This window comes from Rhynchophorus ferrugineus, unplaced genomic scaffold (genome assembly GCF_030347505.1).
Source record: "Rhynchophorus ferrugineus isolate W39M unplaced genomic scaffold, kcgeb_rfMv2 rfM10, whole genome shotgun sequence".
NCBI classification, from domain to species: domain Eukaryota; kingdom Metazoa; phylum Arthropoda; class Insecta; order Coleoptera; family Curculionidae; genus Rhynchophorus; species Rhynchophorus ferrugineus.
In genome coordinates, this window is record NW_027472589.1 from 18,096,517 (window position 1) to 18,122,179 (window position 25,663).

General features: G+C 30.4%; 2 protein-coding genes across 4 annotated transcripts in view; one reads left to right on the forward strand and one right to left on the reverse strand.

Annotated features, from left to right (window-relative positions):
* The window catches only part of LOC143203796 (uncharacterized), a 41,547-nt gene extending 20,860 nt beyond the window's left edge, over positions 1 to 20,687 (reverse strand). Inside the window, exons 1-2 of one of the 2 annotated variants that reach the window (XM_076416076.1) lie at positions 20,516 to 20,687; positions 10 to 161 (exon numbers count right to left, since the gene is read on the reverse strand). In XM_076416076.1, coding sequence (XP_076272191.1) covers positions 10 to 152 — 143 coding nt within the window. In that variant the 5' untranslated portion in view covers positions 153 to 161; positions 20,516 to 20,687. Of the gene's footprint in view, positions 1 to 9; positions 162 to 20,265; positions 20,391 to 20,515 lie in introns of those variants that run through there. The other variant, XM_076416078.1, reaches the window with a different exon arrangement.
* Positions 20,688 to 20,910: 223 nt separating this feature from the next.
* Atg13 (Autophagy-related 13) overlaps positions 20,911 to 25,663 on the forward strand; it is a 131,602-nt gene continuing 126,849 nt past the window's right edge. For both annotated transcript variants that reach the window (XR_013007437.1, XM_076416079.1), the window contains exons 1-3: positions 20,911 to 21,551; positions 21,615 to 21,900; positions 21,961 to 22,210. Coding sequence is in view for 1 of the 2 variants with exons in the window: in XM_076416079.1 (XP_076272194.1) it covers positions 21,390 to 21,551; positions 21,615 to 21,900; positions 21,961 to 22,210 (698 nt within the window). In the remaining variant the exon portion in view is untranslated. The remainder of the gene's footprint in view (positions 21,552 to 21,614; positions 21,901 to 21,960; positions 22,211 to 25,663) is intronic.

Below are 25,663 nucleotides of genomic sequence, written 5' to 3' on the forward strand. Positions count from 1 at the left end.
CTGAACTACCTGAAGGCTATAAAGGCATCCCCAAGTTCGCCACCCACGATGTGCACGCCGCCCTCCGGGATACTGAGGCCCTGGAAGTACTGTCTGATGTCCAGAGCGTTCGCCGACCAGGGCAGGTTTTGTAGTCTTATGATGATGCTCATCTTGCTGACCTACAAAGAACAAGGTAACGTTCGATAATGTTCGTGTTTTTTCGCCCGGTCTTCGGGAATCGGGAACGGGTATATCAATAAAACAACGTCATTTTACTACAAAGCGTATTTTATTTAATCACTACCCTTACCAGTTCGTAGGTGAAACAGTGAAAACAGTTCCGAAAAATTAATAAAAAGAAAGAAAAATTGTGTATAATAACGACAGGGCATTCTTGAAAAGTTATTCCCAAAACTAATATTTATAACTATAGATATCCAATAAAACAGCCAATTTATAACGTCAGCACCTAGTCTGTCTCCTTGTAACTAAAGTAAAATGAGAAGGAAAAATCCACTTCAAGTTCAAAAGAAATTTTACATTTTTACAAACTGCATTTGGCAGTACATTTTTTGACGTCATCTAAAAGGTGTATTGGCTGTTTTACTGAAAGGTCTACACAAAGTATATTTTAATTACAAACACTAAATCAGTTTGGTTTGGTACTTTGATCATGGATATAAAAAAATAAAGAAACCAAAATGTGTAATAGAAACCGTAAATTGCAAGACAGAATAGTTCTAAAATAGGGAGGATCAGGATTAAGACTACATGATATCCGTAAATAAACTAGTATCGTTTTTTTAACGCGATGCCCTAAGTAATTGCTTAATTTGTTAATCTGGCACACTTAATAGAAGACTGAAATATATAAAATAACCAATTAACATAAAGAAATAATTAATAATTTTCAAAATATTAGGTTATGTTTTTAAAGTTAACAACATTAAGAGTTGCCTAAACTTATATAATAATTAGTAATTAATTTTAATAAATATTAATTATAATAATCAATAATAATTAATATTAATTACTGAGTGTTATAATAATATATAGATGATGAGGCTACTTAAGTCTAACCTCCAAACATTAAGTCATAACTCAAGTTTCGTTACTTCCAAGGCAAATTGCCGTTAGTGGATAAAAATAAATTGTCTTGCCACTCACCAGTGGTAACTGGCTATTTGCACAGTTCGGGGGAAAAAGGGGAAAGAGATTTGGTTTATATGAAGCAATGAGAGCCAAAGTTAATAGTATTTTGAAAGCAAATACAAATTATACCAAATAGGCATAGCAACATTCGGAGAGAGCCGAGTGAATGTATCACAACTGAGGGTTCTTGACAAATCAAGTTAAATTTTATCTAAAAGTTGTTTTACTGGTTGGAATCGGAACTTGTTAAGCAATGTCTTATTGCTTAGAACAATATTTAATAGTTTTTGAAAAAAAAAGTGTCGAGATTAATACGAAACTCTATGGGGATTCCACACTTTCCTGGTTAGAACGCGACAATATATAGCCTCTTCAAGACGTTTGATGTATTGCCTGCCGCAATTTGAAAATTCGTCTTAGAATCAGGCAATATTTTTCTTCTTTTTCATATTATTCTAGTTAGAAAGAGACAAAATGCTGTCTGATTACTTGGAACATGAAACGAATGAGTCTGTTAAAGTCGTCGGGTTATCAAACGTATGCAAAATTCTTGAAAGCAATAGTGACAAGAGGTTATAATTCTAACCTATAAACTGTTGTGGCTGTATAATTAACTGTAGTTTTTAGATGTACTGTCATGTTAAAATAAATTTTATTTTATAACATTTTTGTTCAATTATTTTACTTAGATTAGAATTTTGTTGTATGTCAAAACCAAAGTGAACTAAAACTCAGAATTGATGTAGTAACATTGCGATGTTTGGATGTCACAAATTTAAATAACGTATGTACAAAATAACTTTGAACAGACTATAAGTATTTTCGATGAAGATCAGCTAAATAGTTCAAAACAAGAAGAGAAAGAGATGGAGAAATGGATGAAAATACCAATATAAAAAGGACATTTTGCTGGACTGCATGCCTCTCATATGAACTGATAAAGAATATTTTTCGTGCTTGCATGTATCCTGACCATTTTCTCTTGTTATAAACTTCTACATCTTTCAAGCAACATGGTTAGACCGTGTCGAAAGAACGAATGAATGAATAAGAGAATGTTGATTTGTCTAGCGGTCCATTTTCTTATTTTAACAGCACCAAATATTTCGAAACCAGGTGCCAATCAAGCCATGCTGCATCGATCTAAAGTGTGTGAACAGTAGTAACAGACACCAATACTGTATTCTTCAGAACTCTTGCAAGGTGTGGTAGAGCATTGTCATGAAAGAAAATCGCTTTGCGTCATTTTTTCATTTCATCGTTCCATTAATTTTCTCGTCTTTTTTTCAATATTACATTTTTCAATTTATTTAATGACCATAAATATTTCACTTCAGTGTTTCTAACCCAGTTTTTGCACTTAGTATTATAGTGGATGCATTTTTCATAAGCAGTCGCATTACGCAACAGAAAAAACTTCTTTTTTGCTTGGCAACCAATGAAATCACAATGTTAAAAAAGCATTTTCAGTCAATTCGTGCGGTAGCCATAATGAATAATTTCCTGTCAAATAAAAAACTACTACTTTATGTAGAGAAATGTCAAAACCAACGAATAGTTAGGTTAGGTTACTAAAAAAAATCAATTTTCACATCCCATGAATGGTAGCCATAATGAATAATTTCCTGTCAAATGAAAAACTACTACTTTATGTAGAGAAATGTCAAAACCAACGAATAGCTAGGTTAGGTTATTAAAAAAAATCAATTTTCACATCGGCTCATCGGGCGCAAATCCAAGTTATCATTAGATAACAAGGTATTGCTGTATGAGTCTATACTCAAGCCCATTTGGACATATGGAATCCAACTATGGGGTACCGTTAGCAAATCTAATATATCCATCATTCAACTGTTCCAAAATAAGGTGTTGCGTGCCATTGTTGATGCTCCGTACTATATTTCAAATAAAGTGATACAACGCGATATTCCTATAGAACCTATAACGAGTGTAATTCAACGTGTTTGTGTGAAGTACTTCGAAAGAGTGTTAGTGCATCCCAATGTACTCGCTAATCTGCTAAATATGCGACGTGATAGTAAAGTGCGTAGATTAAAACGTTTAACACCACCTGATCTGATTATTGGACATATGTAGACTTTAGAATAAGACTAATTAATTAAGATAATATTTTATGCAGAAGATTGCTTAATGAAGTGATTTTCTACATGCCATGTATATATAATATAGACATAAGAAATACTTATTGCCAATAGGGCAGATTGTGGACTCACGAAGAGTAATAATTTTTTTTTATTTTACTACAAAAACATTTTACACGTCATCAGAATTTTTGACAACAGCACGTGGCAACTTTGTTTCGAAGAATTTTGCAGAAACTTGGCAACATGGCCCACCAGTACGAACCCAAGTCGAATTTTATAGACTGATTCGGTTACCCGTTCCGATAAATCACACAGCATTCTGTTTATTTTTAATCAGGATAAAATTAGAGTTTAATTCGAATGTAAAAGAAATTTTATTGAACGAGTTATATTCCAATAAAACAGCCAATGCACGTCATCAACACCGCCGAACGTCTTGCCACATTCAGTTTATAAGAACATAAAATCTCTTTTAAACTCGCAGCATCTTTTCTTTCTCTTTTTACTTATTAGCATTAATCCAGTTAAAAAGACAGAATGAAGTCTGATGCGTCCTAACATGTAATCGAATCGGTCTATAAAATTGTAAATTTGTGTTAGTAGTCGTCGGCACCGTTGTCATATGTCAACGTAAATATAATAAAACAGCTCTAACCTATAAAATATTGTGACTGTTTAGTTAACTGTAGTTTAAGTCCTTCAAAACGTATACATTAGATATGCTATAATTTTAAAATAAATTATATATAATAACGTTATTTTTGTTTCATTATTTTATTTACATTAGGATTGTTTTTGTCAGAATCAAAATATATGAAAACTTAAATTTGGTGCGGCAACGTTGCATTATAAATTTTGAGGACGTGCATTGGCTGTTTTACTGTATGGACTATATATTAATTGTAACATATAAATATTTAATAATTGAAGATAAGATTATTTACTTAATTCAAAATTATATAGATTTAGATAATTGTGTTTCCTAAAAATAATGTAAAATAAATCATGATATAATATAAAGTATATTTTATATGTTGTGCATGGGAAGTTGCATATTCCCATATCGATTACCCCTAACCTAAAATAATTGTCTGACAATTGAGGACTACTGTATAAAGAGACACCCTGGTAAGTCGTACTGTTTTTAAATCCAGATCGTATATCGAAATTAATACCCCTGTTAATTAGTTAGTTCAGGAATTAGAACTTACTAAGTACTGAATTTTTAGCCAACCCCAAAACGTGTTGAAGAATTGTTTCTGAATAATTTATTAGAAATTTAATAGAAACATGTAATATTGATAGAGCACATATAGCCGATATCCTCAAGAAACCGATTCAACTAGTGATTTATTAATTTTTTTAACAAATCCTAAATACTGCAATAAATTAATTTTAAATTAATAATCTTGGGTTGTAAATTTGTTAGCTCATGCTTTGTCCAACCGATGGCTTCAACTAATTATACAGACCTTCAATTAAATATAAATACCTATCAATTAACTGTGTTATTAGTTATATCGACGGGATAATTTTTGTGTAAAAATTATAGCTGTTTTTGGGATAATCATCATGTTGAAATTTCCAAACCAAAGATATTTAGGCTAATTATTTTAACACTACTTCTTAGAATATCAAAGATACTCAAAACTTTCAGTTTTTACAATTGGCCACAATCTAATTTCAGAGAAGCAATATCAAACCATAATCTCGCCACTACCATGTTAAAAGTTGATTTTGTTAATTTAAGAGTAAGCATTCCGTTGGTGGATATTCCATTTTTATTCTTTATTTTCATTTCTTTATTCCATTCGGTTAGCAAAATCTAAAGTTATTTTCATCCGGTTGTAAAACTTGTTTCATATGATGATAATTCCTTATATATTCTTTCTTCTACAAGTAACAACATTGAGTCAGCTGCAAATAGATTATAAAATGCTGTCAATAACATTAGTGAGTGAGTGCGAATAAAATTAAATCTAACTAAGTGTAAGTGAAGTTGCGTGAACATAAAAATGTCGAAGTAGTAGACAACAGTAAACTTGGAGACAACTTTTATGGAGTGCACCAGTGGGAGAAGAAAAATCTGAAATCTGAAACTTTAGATCTGCGCTTACAGAATATTTAAAAAAATTAAATAGCAACTAGTTCTAATATATGAGCCATGTGATTTAAAAACGCTGTTTTTAATGATGTTTTTTTGTATCGAATAGAGTAATAGTAATTGAGTGTCACAGTCTTAATTGAGTGTAACAGTAACAGTATAAATATGTCTAGGATATTTTCTTCGAATATCGGTTAATCGAGGTAAAAGGGTTGGGACTTGGGAATTAATTTTTTTTCAAAACTATATATTTGAAGTCGCTGAACAAAGTTTCTCCTTCTCACACAAGTGTATCGATCCAACTGAAATTTTGCACACATCGTGAAGCAATTAAACTTTGTGATTTTTCTAAACTGTGCTAAAGGTTTGAAATTAATTTTTTAATATTTCGTGAAAACACAAACGAGTAATAAACATGGAAAACCCAAATCCATCAATTATCTAGACCTTTCCCGGAGAAATGTCTTTTAATGAAATCTATAATTATTATATGAAAAACAACTTCCCGGGAGCGCCAAAAGTTTCTAAATCACTATTTTTCTCCTAATAGCAGTATTTAAAAGTAAAAACAAAAGATGTTTTCCAATTTCTACTTTCCACAATCTACGTTTTAGCATGATAGAAATATCATTTCTGAGGGGCAAGTAGCTTAATCGATATTATAAACGCAAAGATCATCTCTTGGAATATTTTAAAACAACTAAATAACTAAACGACTCATACTTGTAAATTTGTTCGTGGAGATTCTAATATTTTCTAATACTGGACGAGTCACTACTGTGGATGTCAATTGATTCGAGATTTCCTTCAGAGCACGTCTCAACTTTAGATGGTCCATTGTATTGATATTATATATAACATATGAATCTCCTTGGACAAGTTTCAATCCATATCCGACGTATCTATCAGATATTGAATTTTCTCACTTCTTGATACCATATCTGATATTGTTATTCTTTAAAAACAAACAACATTTAACGTAGTTTCCTTCTTTCACGATGAATGTTTAATTCTTGACAAAAGAGAGGTGAAGATTCCTGCTATGAGCCTGTGAGGCATAATTAATCGCGCATGGTTTATTGGAACTGGGCTGCACCTAAAATTTCGGGATTCGCCTTTTGTTTAATTGAATGGGTAAAAATAGCAACTAGCTATAAGACACCCAATGTTATATAACAAGTTTAAAGTTATCTGTATATTATAATAAACCAAATTCTATAATATTAGTTTAGAACAAGATATTATAATAATAGGTAGAGAAAAGGTGACAAGAGAGATAATTAAATTCCTATTTACTGTAGACAATATCGCCAGTTTGGTCAAGCTGACATATTCCTCCTGTAGCTGCAATAAAAAGTTAACGATTTTAATCCCACAAGGGCATTGATCTGCTTTTGATGTTAATAGACGGTTGTAATTGGGATTATCAATTGTTATCCTTGTCTAGTGATCACCAGGTTTCTCACTAGTCAATATGTTGAAGGCTAAGGTAGTCGCAACCTAGCTCAAGCAATAAGTTCAGTGACCACCTAGTTCAAGAAGTTAACGTGATCAATTTAACAATTATCGATTGCGTTGACAAAAAAAATCTATAGGTAGAAATAATACAACTGTATGCACCTACGGTAACTAATTAAATCAGTCTGAAAGCAATATATATTTATAAAGTAGTACCACCAACATGTAATTTAGGAGTTTTAGAGTTTTAGTTCCCAATTTTTCATATTAGTCTCTGTAATTTCTATAGTCGATCACTTTAACGTAGACAGAAGTCCGGTTATGACTTATAATTTGAAAAACCACATCCAAACCATTGAGATCTCCTCAAAATATTATAATTCTGCAATGCTTATCTCATTCGATCCACCAACTTCGTTACTAAAAGTTTTGTTCTGAAGTCCAAGTCTTGTCTGGTTGTACACACATTACTTTACTACCAAACACATACATTACTTATATTACCAAAATTACTTTTATCAGTTCATAACGTGGAATTACTGTTTTAATTTAAAGTGGATCGTATGGAGACAAAATAACTGAACAATATGAGTACCTTTAGCAAGAAATTTAGTTTAAAACACAGGAGATAATAAATATTTTTTACTATATAAATTGTGTCTAACATTATGCAATAAACTTACTGAAGAGGCAGAACCTCAACAATAAATTTAAGAATTAATTAATCATTCAACATCTATGACAAAAGATATATTTATGCCTAGGGCAATAGAAAAAGTGTAAGTGGCAGTCAACAAAATCTACAAAGGGACGAAAGATTGTAAAATTCAACTTAATAGCTCGAAATCTGTCCGAGTTAATTTTACATTGAGGCGAAATAAAAAAAACTTGCCCGAGTCCTCAAGCAAAATCAGCTAAATACCATGGAATCCATCTTAACGGTAGATTAAATTGGAAACATCACGTTAGAAAAAAAGCAAAACACATTAGAACCAAAATAAAACAACTATACTGGTTAGTCAGAAGATACTCTCAACTTGATCTAAAATCAAAGAGGTTGATCTATAATACTATTATAAAGCCAATTTGGACCTATGGGGTGCAAATATGGGGTTGCACTAAAAATTCAAATCAACTAGTCATACAACGCTGTCAAAACAAGGTTCTTCGATTGATTACCAATGCCTATCGCTATGTAACCAACGAAGAACTGCACGATGACCTGGAAATCAAATGGATTTGCGAAGTTATCCAAGACTTTGCCTTGAAACACGAAAGAAGATTACTAGATCATACTAACGTGGAAGCAGTACAACTGCTGGACAACGCACAGGATGTCAGGAGACTGAAGCGAACAAAACCATACGAACTTATATAAAGTGTATATATTTAGTGAAAACATAAGTGTAAGTTAATAATTAAATAAATAATTATAATTTTATAATTGAGGAATACATATTGATGTATTTTCTCGTACTCGTCTTGCTTGTTAATTAATCCAAGTACATAGGAAAAGTAGTAATAATAATACTAAGCGTATCTAATAAAGATGTTATAAAAAAAATTCAACATCTAATACAATAATATCGGAGCTAAACATACAAAAATGTTGTAAAATCAAACAAAATAGATATTACAAGAACAAGCAACATATACCATATTTTATAAACAAATGTAAAACTATGTTTATATTTGCAAAAGTTTATAAAATAGTATAAACTCGGGAAACGAGTTATTCAAGATATGTAAATTTTATGTCATATTAATTGTTGCATTGAATAAATAATATCTTAGTGTGGATATACTAGATTTGGTTCATTCAACAGTCTTGCATATTAAAAGAATTTAACACTAATCTGGACAATTAGACGTAGATCTAGATGTTGTCTATATTCTATTTTATATAATTTAATTCACGATTTAAAACAAAATACTAAAAGCGTATCATAGAGTAAATATAAAGGTTTTACTTAAATAGGCGAAACCGAAGAAATTTTTTGCGTGGTCCATTCAATGGCGGCTCTGAGACCACTTTTTTGATTGGTTCATTTGAATTGGTCCACGAAGGCATTTGATTTGTTCATTTCTATAACGCGATTGTTTGTTTTAGTTTGTTTACGGCGTCATTTTTGTGTGTCTGATATAAAGTACTGTCAGCATTCTTGTGTCTTAAATGCAATCACTATTATTCAATTCTAATGTATTTTCATTCTCAAAAGTGTTGTGTATCCAGTGCATGTGCGGAAATAAAAACCAGACGTAGTTTTCGTGGGAAGAAACACCCCAAGTTAGCAAGATTAAGGATGTATGTGACTTAACATTGCTTTTACCTGGTACGTATACAATTATATATATAAAGCATTTGTGTTCATGTATATTATTATTTACAGCAATATAAGAAAAGAAATTATGAACATATTACCCACACTCTAAATCCAAAATGTTTCCAAATGGTAAAATTATATTGAATGTAAATATAATTATATCATAAGGTCACAGCAGTAATTTTGAAAATTTGAAATACATCATGTTTTAATTTTTTATTGCTGTTCTTTAAAGTATTACTTTTTGGTATGTTTTCTCCATTCTGACGTATATCATATGATTATTTAACTGTTTTAATTATCCATTCCATAATTTTCGCAACAGCATTATAAAAATAATAATAACTTGCCTCAATACATTTTTGTGTAAACAAGTAGGTAAAATATTAACAGACACAGATTTTCAGCTGTGTTGCTTTGCTTTCAGTATGAGGGAACGAAAAGATACTAGACTTTAATACATCTTATCTGAATTGATAGCACTAAAAAATATAAAAAAGGAAAATGAGCTATAGACAATTTTGATTATGTTTCCCACGCGATATGTTATGTTTTCAATTAAATTTCAGCCATTTTTATATCCACATTTAATTATATATATATATATATATATATATATACACAATAATATATATATATATATATATATATAATAATATATATATTGACGTCAGAGGTTAGTCACGTGATCGTATGAAATCGTCGACCAATGAAATGCTCTCCTTATAAAATTTTTTCATTATTCACATTTTCATAACCACTGAAATTCAGCGAAATTACGTTCTCAGCGCCTTCCTGCTGAGACCACGCAAAACAATTCTAAAATTATTTGTATTAACACTCTATATATTACTTCTATGAAGCGTATCAGATAGAAACAGATGACAAATAACCAACAATGTCAATTGACAGGCTAATTAACAAATCGGGCGACAAGCTGAATGTAGCAATCGAATACTTGACGAGTAAAATTCGAAGAATCTTTCACAGAAAAAAACAGTTATAAGTAAACGTGTTAGTCCTAACAGCGTTATGTTGAAAATACATATATAATTTTGAGGTTAAGAATTCTACTTCATTGCAAGTTAATGTTTGTTAAAGTAATTAAATCCAAAGCGTTCGCCTCCTCAAACATCATAAAAATAAATTACCCATTTCTAACGAGGAACAGTGAAATGAACCTAAGAAACCATAATCTTCTGTTAAACTTGGCCAGAAAGATGAAAGTTTAATTAGAACAAATGTTAAAAAACTGAAATACTAATACGTATTCATGTCTTCGAGTTATATTTAGTGTTTATGTAGCGTGACTATCGTTCTTTCTATTAAGCACCCAAAAAAAAAATATTGTGTTAAGTGTAGAATTGTGTAAAATGAATTACACAAGTACACTGGATACTTCATTATTCAGATTTTTAGCCTGAAATTTGAATAATTCAATAACCTAATGTAATAATCTCCAAGACACTGATTCAATTAATTATCTTAAGAATTAAGAAATGACCCAATCGGCCGAATATTTACAGATAAATCATGTGTAAACATTATTTTAATAGTAGGGTGTATGTTTGAACTACCATGTTGAAATTTCCAAACCAATGATTAAGTTGTCTTCAGTATATTACCATTTTATTCCAGATATGGTAATTTAAACCTCTAAAATCTTCAATTGTTCACCACCACCTAGTTTAAGGTTTCATTTAGTATATTAAATAAAAGTTATTTTATGGAATTAATAAAGTAAATTTAAATTACTTTAAGTCATCTGATTCACACAATTTAAACCTGCCTTCATCCAGTCATGACATTTGTTTTTGGTAATCCCGGCTCCAACTTGAAATTAAAGTTTGTTATAAGCAATCCAATCGAATCAGTGAAACGATTTGTTTTCTTAGATCTTCCAGGCTTTGGCTAAAAATCTTCGATGATGAAACAACTGTAATTATTTCCAACACCCAGTCCACTTTAATTGCATGCAATAATTCAGTTGTATCCTTTAAACTTACTTCCAGTCGCCAAATATTCACAAAAAAAAATGTATTCGTACGATACTCAAACAATTTCAACAGTTTAACGCAACATCTTTACTATTAATAATAAAAATTCAAATTGATTTATCCATTTATGTCTGTGTAAAATTATGGATTGCATAATAATATCGAAGAACAAGTAATTGAATCAATAAAAATTAATAAATATCCGTGATTTAAATGTAATACCTATTAAACATTAAAAGTATTTAACAGAAAAGTTGAAATACCTTTTACATTATGAATATCTTATTTTTGTTTATTTTTTTTATAATGGATCATAATTAGTTTTCTGTTTAATTATTATCACTAATACTTTGAAGAATTATGTAGGCATCATGTCATATAGAACAGTATCAAAACAAATCAAGTTTTATAGACTGATTATCTGTCTATCTAAGACTCTCTATCTAAAATGTATCTACGTTATAATATGGTAATCAATTTAAATTTCCATTGTAAATTTGATGCTATTTATTTGGTAATCCAGAAATATTATTAATATTTACATTTGAGATGATGTTATTCACAATGTGGTACTGTTCAATTCAGATCTTTTAAATACAAATGTATACAGGAAAAAAACATAAAATACCCAAAAAAAGCATTCTTTTATGAGTGATATACTAGATTGAAGATATTTGAATTCACAATAAGCCGTTATATAAATGAACATTAATAAAACCTGAACATTCAATAATTTAATATCCGAATATTTCGATGATATTGATTGAATTAATTAACTTTAAAGTTATTAATCAAAAAATTACCTCAGCTCAGCCATGTCTTTACAGATATCTTTTGTATAAACATTACACTACTATAATGGCTACATGTTTGAATGGTTATGTTGAAATTTCCAAACCAATGGCAACTTGTCTTCAGCATAGCGCACCATTGTACTCCTCAGGATGTTATAGAACACGAGGGTGTAGCCTCTTTTGGAATTCAAGTTTATGATCTCAGTTACAACAGATTTCAAGTGAGCTTGCTTGTTTGAAATAAACGATTTATTGGCTGGTCATCTAGCATATAATTTCTATTCAGCCAAAAAGTAATGTTAATGGATTTTCATTTTTATGTTAACAGCAGAAAATAACGGAAAAAATTATTAAAAAAATTTGGTATCACATTTAAACATTTAATTTTGTTTAGCAATGTCAATTTATTTGTCGAATTAACTTATTAACTATCATTTAGCTGTATTAATGAATTTACTTCATGAGACAATTTTTTTCAAGAAACAAGCTCTCCAAATGTATTTATATATATATATATATATATATATATATATATATATATATATATATATATATATATATATATATGTATATATAATTTATTTATCTCCACATATAAAATAACAATTAACATTTTATGACATGTATGCAGAAAAATATGTTCTGCTTATGGATTTCTTGATTTAAATATAAGACTATAAAAATTCAAAGTATAAAATTATTAATTACAAATGAGGTTTTAAAAAAATTGTAACGTCGTAAATGTATGATTGTGATTGTCCAAAAGGCGAGAGTTCAAAATCCGACAAGGAAAATGATCCCAGTCATGCCAGTAACCAGGCTGGGCAAAGCCGAATGTCTTCTAGGTCGATTTCTAAGTTGGTCACTCGAGAGTCGGTAAGCCCAATGTCGGAGCCCGCGTTAAGCAGTACGTTTAGTCCAGATAAACCCAAGTTGTTAAAAAAGAGACTTTAAAATATAAAAAACTAAAATATATCGTAATGCAGAACATTTAGATTTGAGATGCTATTCATAATACTGATACTGTAACTGACAATGCAAAAAATAGAGATTTTCTCACTAGATAAATAGACAAATGATATTGGAACTAAAGTGCTCCTGAGGAGCAAATATTTTCAAGATGTTTGATATTCAGAATTCCATTTCAGTAGTCATAGAATCATATTTTCATGGGTACATTGTTTCATTGCGTAGGTATGTGGAATGGCCATTAAAATATAAAGCTCACACAGACAAACGACTCTTGAAGCTCTTTCTGAAACCAAAACGCGCAAAATCGCAAGAATTGCTCAAGGAATGCTTGAAAAGAGTATCATTCTGCTACCTGTCTGAATACCTTCGACAAAAATTGGCACCACTTAACTGAGGGTAATTATTTACACCTCACTAATATACAAAAGCTTTTTTCTCAAGAACACCATATCTACCTATATATTAAGAATTTCAAATTTGAGTGATTTGCTATTAGATATAAATTATGGTACATCTCATTGCAACGACATTCATGTCAAGGTTTTGCCATTAGATTTTATCTTTTATTATGTATAACCTTACTAAAAAGTAAACAAGATATTTTTAACAGCTCGCAAGCCGCTACAAACCAACAAGATATGACTAAATCACGAAACACAATTTTATTTCATTAAATTAAATTGTTCTTGGCAGTTTTAAAAACACAGTAAGTTGTATGCATATTCAATTGCGACTTTTAAAAGGGTTAAGATGACTTTGTGCATCGTTTCATCGCTATGAATGAGTCTTGGATTTACACGCATAATCCTGAATCAAAAACAAGAGGTCAAAGAATGGTGTGATTTCATTTTCAGAAATCAATCATATGTTAGAGTCAGTTTTTTGGGGTGCCCAAGGATTTTTTTGTGGATTACCTCCAAACTGGTAAAACAATAAATTTGGATTACCACAGTAACCATTTAGACCCAATAGGATGCAAAAATTCGTGAAGAATTATTTAGTTTGTAAGAAAGAAATTATTTTCCATAAGACAATGTTCAGATAACTCAAAAACTATCCCAAAATCGGTGAATTAAGGTATGCATTGTTTATGCAAAGACGTTTAGTTTGTTCGCCAGATCTAGCTCTTGACTTCTAGTTCTTCTTGCACTACAAAATTGTTTTGGAATCGAAATAATGGTAGAATACAATAGTTTTTCCATTTCTGTGAACTTATTGAACAGTTCGTTTTTATTCAAATGGGTTTGCTGTGATCGATGGAACAACACCTCCAATATAAAATAAGATACTGCTCTACAGCATCAAAACCGATCTTTTCAGTTGTGTTCTATCGATCACACGCTAGTAAAAAAGCAATTAACCAAGAAAAATGCTTTTAAAATGTACACCTCATTTACACTCATATCACAGAAAAGTCACAACTCATTCAATGCAGACATTTTAAAAATAAATTAGTCCTTTTCAAGAGTAAAATTGATTACGGCGTTGATGATTTAACATCCAGCCCCACATAATTATTTTTCTTTTCTATACTTTTCAGAATAAACTGCAATTTGCCGAAAAAAATGCAAGAAAGAAACGATCGAAGAAAAGGCCGAAGTTAAATAGACAATCGCATTTATGCCGGCCAAAGTATCTTTAATCATACAATAAACTTCAACAGTATCTTTAATCCTACATAAAAAAAATACTTTAATTTAGTCATAGATAAACTAATATGCAAAATTACAGCTATTCCCACAGAACAAGCACAGAAAAAGAATGCATAAACAGAAGACAAAACACATGTTTGAAAAACAGGACAAATAAATTCAGATATAGAAAATTACATTCAGTTATATAGATTCGCCAGGAAATTTAGGGATGCTAAATTAACTATTATAAACTTATTAAAAAATTATCTCAAACTTGTGCTATTTATAAAAAAAAAGACATAAACGTAAGACGTAAACGAATTGCGATCAGGATAATTAAAACATGTGGAATTCAAACATGTAAACACACTATTGATTTTCAAGACTAAAACCCGCTATAGTTTAGAAAAAAATGCCAATATTTGTATTTTATTGGCATTCGGTTGTCTTCACTTAATTTCACTCGGACAGCTGGCCCTGGAAGCTGAACAAATTCCTATAAAAATCCTCCTTCACGTAGCTTAGAATAGCTATATCGTGCATATAAACAAGTGCGAAAAGATGTGTTGGATTCATTTGCTGTCAAAGTCGATATTCGCCAAGGGAATCTACTATTTTTTAATATAGTTACGAATGCTAGTGCAAAAAACATATAAACTTCTTAAATGATATAGTCTTGAAGTATTTGACATTGCAAAGCCACGCTGTTTAAGAATAAATGAAGAGCAAAGAGCAGGATCAACTACAATTGTAAATGCCAACAGCATCCAAGCAGGCGCAGGTATAAGTATTTACTCAGTAATGCAAGAGAAGAAAGTAGCACCCACTTATTTAAGACGAACAAGCGTGAAAGATAAATGTCAATATTAAAACTTAAGACACTGCAGTCTGATATCTGTCAGTAATCCAAATCTGACACATAACGCAAACGCATGTTTCTTTTCAAGAACGTATTAACAATGACGTTATTCGGTTATAAAAGATGAAAATCGACACAATGATCACTTCCAAAAAAAAAGTTAAGGATTAAAATCATAGAGAACGATCTGAAGAATAAAAGGTCAACAGTATTCGATTTCCAACAGTGATGAGACTTAGTAAATAACGTCCAAAGCCCTGCAGCATCAACAGCAGCGTATAGGTATAAAAGTAGTAATCACTCTGCCAGCTATGGATATACATAGATGGATATGGTGATGATGATATTTTATCAGGAGTCAATGTAGAGGGTCCCTGTAGAGCTTCTATAAAAAAATATTGATATAGTATAAAATAGTATTACTGTCACACATTTGTCAAAGTAATAAATATTTAATACTAAATAAAGTAATAAATAATATAATATATAAATATTATTTAAATAACGTAGACTTATTAATACTTTTAGGTAGAACTAAAATAATATTTATGTAGAAACAAAAGATAATCTATTTTTTGTAATATCATGCATTATCATAAAGGATGTAATTTATGATTGCAACATGTCGTACTTTATAGAATAATTCATACAAAAACGCGCGATCAATTAGACTGTTAATAATTAATAACATAGAAACAGGTGAAAATATCAATTTCTTATTTATTTCCCACATGTACTTTAATAAAAAAAAATAATTTAATTATTCAAAAACATTCATAAAGAGAATTCACTGACATTTTAAAATAAATGGTATATTAAATCTATTATTCTTAACAATATTTGAAAATGAAATTTCACTGTTAAAAAAACCTTTGCAAATTGATTAACAATGTAGTACTTTACTTCTTACTTAACACTTCTAAAGATGTGTATTTGACGTTAGAGAAGCTAAGTAATATTTAGCAATTATTAAGAAACATATTTCTATCGATATAAAAGAAATGTTATAAAATCAAAAAAAATTTAATTGCAAACCTAGTAAATTTAATCAAAAGAGAAACTTATTAAACTTAGACGTATTATGAGACTACAATTCTCATTTGTAGAAGCATGGCTTCTTCGAGACTAAAAACATTTAATTGGAAATTATGATAGTCGTTTATTCAATTCGCCTGATTAAAAAAAAAGTTTCCCGAAGGATATCAAAAGATTTAAGGTGATTTTTAGAAATCATAGTTCAAAGATAATTAAGGTACGAAATTGCAGTTAATAACAAAAAAGAAGCTATAAATGGAAGCTCTCCAAACCAAACGAAAGCCCCAAACATCATAGTCATCTTTAGGATGTTGTAACTTCCATTAGTACATGACTATAAATCAACAATGCAGCATAATACTTGTGAAAATATTCTATTCATCAAATATGAAAACGTATATAACGAAGAGAAAAATAATAGCAAGTTAATAGTATACAACAATATTTTAGCAATTAATTAAAATTTTAGTACCTTTACAATCATCATTACATTATTTAACAATTATTTTACAATTATGTAAGTACATTTCTCAAAATAATTTAAAATTAGTACGTGAACGTGTTATTATTTATAAGAACAAAAGATAAAACTTCTACACAATGATAATTAATCACTAAAGAATGTTTATAAATAATTCCAATATTTATAATAAAGTAAAATAAAGAAAATCTTTTCAGAGAAGTTTCTGTTAATCCACGAACTATATAATGAATGATGATAAAGGTTGGTTATTTTATTGTTTTGCTAATATCAATTATAATGGCTATGAATAGATCACAATAAAAAAAATCCAAGGCCGCTTACATGACCATGACCAAACACACCACTAATTTTTAAGAATAGTTCATTCGACCTTAGTGTACTGCGCGTATTACTAGTTATATTGCAGCTATTGGTCATTGATAAAATTATCCGTTTTCATAAAAAACTACAGCATCTCTGCCAAGAATGTAAAAAATAAACATGTCTCACGATATAAACGAATATATATATATATATATATATATATATATATATATATATATATATATATATATATATATATAGATAGAAATCCACATACAAAAGAGTTTAAGCACTATATTTCCCACTAATATGGATGAGTCAAAGTTCACGAATTTTAATTATCACTGAATCAGATGTACTTGAAATAATGTGGTAAAAATGCCTAACTCCTAATGCCAAAACCAAACTATTTTGCAGATACCTGCTGTAATATTTAAATTCTTTAAAACAACATATTTTATGCTGTCCAACATAATAGCATAAATTCCACCCTATATAAATAATTTCCAGTTAAATTTAGCAATAATCCCCATGTTATGGCAGGCAGCTATAACCTGTATCATATCTTCTTTTTTCATATAAGCATCCAATAAAATAACATTATTCTGAAAGTACAACGTCCGAGGAAAGAGTTCATATAGATATATACATTACATGACAAAAAGACACCATCTAGCCAAGGAGTTCAATAACATATTCAATGTAACACACTTGAAAACAGAAAAAGATACATGAACCATGATTATCATTCATAAAAGAAGAATTTTTAAGTCTGATACAAGAGCTAATCTAACATATCCATAACCAATAAATCAACAATGAACAAATTTGATATTCAATGTAGCTTTAAAAATATATATTTTTATCATTGTTCAACTTTATATTCCCATGAAACACATAATTTATATTAATTACTCATTAAGGAAAATGATAAAAAGAATATTTGCTGAAATTTTGTAATTTTAAAGGATGAAAATTTGATGTTATATACATTATGCTTGAAAGAGTTCAAGATAGGTTAAAAAAGTATAAACATAATGATGAAGAAATACCATGAATTAAAAAAGAAATAAAGAATATTAGCTCAGTTCACTTATAAATCTCTTAAAAAATAATGCATAAGAATTACAGATTAGCTATAGAAAATCTATTCCACAAATCGAATATAATATTCCACACGTTTGCATCCATTACTGACAGTTATAGTTCTTTACAAAATCAAACACTTCATTATATATGTATACCTGTAGCTAAGTAACACCTCTTAAAGGTTTGTTAAGAATATTTATGTATGCAAAGTGTATGAATATCCAAAGATGTATTTGTATCAGCTCCATCTTCCTTTCCTGTCAGCATCAGTAGTATGTAGCTGCATTTCCTGAGTTCTAAATGAATTCCAATCATAAACCAACTAAGTTTAATCTATATGTGTTTTTGGTTGCTGCTAATCTTTAATCCATATTCATGGTTAACTCATGATTGAAATATGAATTGTATGTTGATTTATCAATTGTTATGCCATATAGTTATTATAAGTTTTATTGCACTTCTGATACTTGCTCCACTCAACAGGATGAACTTGTCATAATATACCGGGTCAGCTTACAATAATAAGAAATGCTATATTGCCGTTTCTCCACCTATATGTCAAGAAAATAAGAGATGCATAAATTCATTTGAGCACTGTTTTTAAGTACCAAATTACTAGTCTAGTACACAGTCTAAATATGGCCATATCACAATCTGAGTTAGAAAAAGCATTTAGTAATTAATGTTAGAAAAAATAAATAGCCGGAACTATAGGAATATTTTTAAAATAGTCAACAGGTGAATAATACACTTATTATTTTTCAATGTTCAACCTGTTTTAGTTTATATTAGAATAAAAGTACTTTAATTGACAAATAATTTATCATATAATGAAGTGATTCAAAATAACCACTCCAATAAATAATAAAAAGTATTGTTTTGTTAAATCAAACAAAGACGTTGCTTGATGTAACATTAACACTTTCAACTAAGTAGCCTTATTTAATGTGTTTATAAAAAATATGTATGCAACTGTCCAAATCCCAGATGTTTCCAAGAAGAATGGACACATAGCCAGACATTTGACCAGCTGACATCAAAAATGTCATTGAATAGATATCACCTGAAACATTTCAAGAATAAAAAAACAAATATTTTATAGTGAAATATAGTTGTGTAATTATTCAGTCACACAAAAAATATTAATTACTCTTCCTTGAGTAGAATTAAAACATCTAAATGTTTTTCCGTATACCACACATACTTATTAAATAATATATATTTAAGTATTCACAACCATGTGGTATAACATTATACTAGAAGAGAAAGTACACATTTTCATGTAATATTATAAAACCATCAACAGAAAATGGTACCAGCTATAAAAAATCTTGAGAAAGTTTACTAGTAAAACAATATTCTATCACTATCACTTCTGATTACTGTTTATGCCTAGATCAGGATATATCATCATGGTTATGTCATCAATGGTAGAGAAAGTTGTGTGGTATGAAGTGCACCTTGTCCGTAAAAGAAAATAATATTTAATAACCAGCATTAGTAGTTTCACTTTAAGCTATTTCATATTAAACAATAAATTTCTACAGATGCCTTCTTAACATCATTTTATAGTATTTTTAAAGCTTAGCTGAAAGGAATGTTATTGCAAATTCACATTGCCCACATTCTACAATGATCCACTTAAGTCAGGTCATTGACCCATACACATTCCATATAATATGAATCACTATAGTAATGTTGGTGTTGTTATTATTACTCTACATAATAATCTTTAAATATATCAAATTATTTGATTATAAAGCATTTGGCATAGATCCGCTTTGTAATAAAAAAAATATCGGTTTACAGTGCATACATTTAAAGTATAACCTTTCTAAAAATTACTTATCTTTGTTTACAAAATTATTTTTAAAAAAGCACAAAATTTACCATATTACAATACAATGGAATCGTTGCTTCATACAAATTACATCACGAGATGTTTACAAAGAAAATGAAATAATTTATTTTACCTTATTCTGTCTCACACTTAAAAATCAATACTTGCATAAAAGAGCCACGAGCTGTTCAATTCTGCTTCTAGACGTAATAGTTACGGATTTCCGTCATTTCTAAACGTCCACGATCAAAATAGATTCAAGACTTCCCTGTACGTCAGATGCACAAGCACAATTTTCCACGTTAATTTCGCCAAGCATCAGCCAAAATGACGAACGTCCATCAAGTGTTTCGTAACTTTATTTCGAGATAACTCCAACTTACCTCGTTATACACTAAGGAAAAGTTTCACGATTGAAATAATAATCTTGTAAATATTATTTCGAACAATTTCAGCATAGGAAATAACGGAAATTAGGATGAAAAATCACAAATATTTGAATTGAAATATATGGGCGTGATGCTCTCTTCACAACGCTGTCAACATATCTGACATTTTAAACAATATGGCCGAATTGAATCTACGACACGATCAGTTAGCAACAGTTGGCATAATGAATATAAAAACTAAATATTTTCCAATAGTATAGAAAAATATTTTAAGATAATCAATACTTTATACTTCTACTCAAAACACTTGAAAAAAATTATTTATAATTGCAGCTCTAAGGAAAGTATATTTGGAACATGCTAAAATACATTCGACAAGTGGCGCCATCGGGTTTAAAAAATGTTAACTGCTAAGGATGACGTGTATTTTAAAAAATTGAATTATAATTAACAGGTAAATACTTACTGATTTTAACGCGTATATAAACGAGCTATACATAAAAGAGTTTACATGTTCTTAATATAGAACTACTGTTTTGAAAAGGAGAAGTATAACCAAAGAACGATGAGAATACGATTATAAACCGTCATATATTGACAGATCCAAATTCACAATTACTCCCCGCCACCGTTAGTCTAGCCACTCCATGCTTGGCTAGGTCACGTAGAATATTAAGAGTGATTGCAGTGTATTTTTGATTGTGATTATCGTGGTTTTCTCCGGATTTTTTCCGCTATCAATCATTTATCGTGTTATGACTTGATTCGATTGACAGTAAACGTTAAGCAATAGTTTTGTGTAGTGAAATAAACACATTTTTCCAAGTGTCATTATCGACTTACAGTTCGATTTCGACCGTGTTTCCAAATGAAAAGGGATTTTAAAATGAGGCTCACAAAGACCGACCGCAAGGATTTGGATAAATTCACAAAATTCTTGGCACTGAAGGCCACAGAAGTGATTGTCCAATCTCGATTGGGCGAAAAAATTTCAACACCATGTAAACCGCATACTAGCGGGCCAGACTGGGTAAGTTTATTTTGTAACACAAATATCAACAATGGACGAGGAAAGGTTTATTATTGGTTTTAGTTTAACCTCAACATAAACGAACCCGAAGTCGTTATCGAAGCGAAAAAAGTTCTCAATAGTGAACTGTTATTGTCAAAGAAATTTCCGTTTTGCGTCGAGATATCTTTGAAAACCGCCGAGGGTGACAATATGGTTCTGGAAACTTGGTGTGCGAGGTTGTTGCCAGAACAGTGTGATCCCAGCACAACAAATAGTCAAAGCATATATAATCGAATGGGGATTTTATTGAAATCTTTAGTGTCTGTTACCCGGGTAACACCTGCTTACAAATTATCCCGTAGACAAGGTATGGTGATTTAAATATACAGTTTGACAGTTTTAGTTGACTTGATTTATTGACCATTAGGACCAGATTCATATGTGATGTGCTACAGAATGTATATGGACGAACCCCTACAGCATTGTTTGGGAGAAGGTTACAAACATATTAATGTGGGACAAATCTGCACTCCAATAGGTACAGTGCAACTGTCATGTTCCTACAGAACAAAAATGACCATTTCGCCTACACAAACTACAAGAGATAATTCGATAATGCTTAAGAGTGACCATTTCAACACCAATCTCAGTCCAAAAAGCAGACGTTACAGCCAATGGTAAGTGCTTACTTTATTCCTGTGTGTTGAAATACATAAACTTATCCAAACGCGTGGACTTTCTATTAAGTAAAATTTAATTTAAATATCAGAATCTGACCTTAAAAGCTACCAGCTAGCTAATGACTAAGATCTCATGCTTCCTTTTAAGGGTACCCCTACACTTGCTTTGTCTTATTTCTCAGTTTCGAGATTTTTTAATCTATTCTCAGTTTACTTGAAATACTATATGGTGCAATTTAATACCAACAAGGATATTTTGCGTGCATATTCTGAAATTTCTGGTTGGATACATCTGAAAAGTGTTTTTTTGTGGTTTGTATGACCTAAATTTTCTTGCTTGGTTTCATCACGTCGAAATTTTAAATAATTTAAATTTTCGATAATAGTAAAACAAATGATTCATTCACAATGTATACAAAATAAAACAAAATATAATACAAATAATAATGGAAACTTGCAGGATTATAAGACATATAAAAATACTTTTTATTCGGAAAACTAAAAGGTCATGAAATCAATTTCCTGTGCGAACTGATTGAGTAAAATACTTATTATTATTGCTGAATTCAATAATTACTTGTTTCACTCAAAGATTCATCCCTCTAAAAGTGGTTTTAGCTTATCTGTGGACAGTGAAGTCTTGAAGAAACATAAAAGTAAAGTTTTCATGCTGTTAGAGGCTCTTCTGATTTCTTCTAGAGTCGTGTTGGCTTTGTAGCATCACATTACCAGAAGACGAAGCATATAGAAGAGGATCAGGTTGTTCAGAGCTGCGAGGCTGTTTCTTTATTATATATTTGTGTTCTATCTATATGATACTCTTGTTAGACAGTTGGAAGGTTTCGTTGCACTTCATTAATTCCAAATTATCTTGATAACTACCATGTTTATTCGATGGTTAAATGGACTAGTTTTTACGACAGTATAGTTTTGGACACTAAATTGTAAACCATAAAATTCAAAGTATGTTCTGCACTAAAAAGTATTTTTTTGTGGTTTATGACCTAAATTTTTTTGCTTGGTTTCCTCGCATTGGAATGTTAAGTAACAATTTAAATTTTCGGTAATAATAGTAAAATCAATGATTCATTCACTATGTATGCTCAGTAAAAAATAGTAGAGAGTAAATAACAAAGTAAACCCGTCAGTTTTTTTGGGTACTCGTGATTTATTAAATATTTAACAGCCCCATTAACATATTATTATAATTAACTATGTTTAATTGCAACATATAAGTGGAAAGTGAATGTTCGGAATAATTAAGACGTTTCTGAAAGTTGTTGGTCGAATGTTAGCGTACAGAAAGGAATTTTAACCGGGAGATTTTTCCTAAACCGGTTGTGAAACTCATCATGCGGCCGTTTATGTACAGAAGGCTGATCTGAGAGAGCAGGAATCGATTATATCCACCCGTAAAATGCGCTCGTCGAATCCGCGTGGGTGACCGGCGTGGGCGTGCGAGATCTCGTTTTGCATCCTGACTGAAGTGACCCACGCGTTTTCCTTTATTTTCTCCGGGGAGGTCGCGACTATTTCTGTCCCGTCGAACTCTCGAACGATAATAAACGCCAGCCGTGAACTTCGCCGGTTATTTTCGCAAATCCGCCATCGACGTAACGGTTCGCCAGCTCTCAGGTATGCAGTCGTCGCGCTTGGGATACCTTTTTTTCCTGTTTCGTTACACCGCTGCTGCAACTGCAAGCTCGTTCGCGATTCCGACCATTCGCCGAGCCTATCACTTCTACCGACGACTCTTGCCGGTGTTAAATTTGTCTGCGTTTCTATTTATAATCGATATTCAGCTCTGAATTAATTAAAAGCATTCGGTTTCGTTTCTTGTTACTAGTATTAGCTTTTATAACAAATGATTTATTTCTTTTAAGAAGTCATACAAAATGTTGGCAATTATTTTTGTTTTTTATTTAATTTCATTTTTAAGTTTAATTTATATATAGTTCTTCTGCCAGTGTGCATGTAATTGAACTCCCCGTAAACTGTTTCGATTTCTCGACTCGGCGATTTTAATAATTTTTTTATCTGTTTTTATATGAATTCGTGAGTGGTTTAGAATTACAATCGGGTTGCGATAGTGTTACGGTATTTTTATACATTTTCAAAATTTTTCAATTATAAGAACAAATCACAAGGAAATCAGTATTTTTTTATAATCATTTTGTAGTATTTGTGTTACTATAAGGATAACGTCTGTTGGGTACGCTAGTATCCTATAAGTTTATTAAGAAATTATTTAGAAGATGCAATGAAATGGAAACTATTAACACATTGTCCCAAGCAAAGAGCCAAACAAATAAAATCAGTTAAACTTAATCTGGCTATGGTCGTTGGTAAAGACTAAAAACTAAGAAAACTATCTATATTTTAAATAACGATACGGTGCATAAGTCGAACGAACAAACAATGGAAAATTGTTCATAAAAAGTGATTTATTAAAAAAACTTATAGGTACCGAAAGTAATAATTTTAATTTCAAGTAGTTCTTAGGCTAAAAAAATATTGAATTTTATACCTTTTTAATACTGGTAAATTTAGATTGGTGTTGTTTAGGTGAAGAACCCTAGATATCTCAAAGACAGTGCTTTTCAGTTTAAATTACAAATACTAACTGAAAACATACCGCTAATTAAGTTTGAAACTCAGAATGTCTTTAAAAAAAACAAACTTTATTTCAAAAATAATAATGAAGAGGTTTACAACAATTGTTACAATACAATACAATGATTAAGATTACAATAAGCGAGACTTATTATGCTTAAACACGTACAGTACAAACGGATAGGCGAGACTGGAGTACTTAACAACAGTCTTTACAAATGGATAGGCGAGACTGAAATCTAGGCATTCTGCCTTTACATTTATAGTAAAATTATGCTGTGTTAGCTATTCTTAAGTCTAAAGGTTAGTAAGTTGTTTGGGTGGACATAAATGACCATATAACTCCTCCCTCCTTAAGTATGAGAGAATGGGGTGGCATTCTCGAGTGGGTCTAGTTTTATGCTCATTTTTACATCGTCCTTTTTAATATATTTAAAGTACATATATATTCCTAAAGTTACAAATACAATACATATAATAATTATAGTTAAAATTGAAATTCCTTCTCCTACATTAAAAGAGTGGAGAGGATGAATTGATAGGGAATCAACAGCTTTTATATCATTATGCAGTGTTTCTAAATTTATTGATTTTAATTTTACAGGTTTATTTTGTTGGAATAAACCAGTGTTAATTTTTATGGATGGCAATTTAAGCCGTAGATTAATTACATTGATTTTTTGAGAATCGTAATGTTCATTTTTAACATTAACCTTACATGTTTTTGGGAAAATAATTGAAGGTTCTTTGACTATTTCAATAGAATTTTGTTTCGGACAAAATAGTGATATTCTTTCTTCAAGTGCTGGTATAATTATGATGGAGTTATCTTGCAGT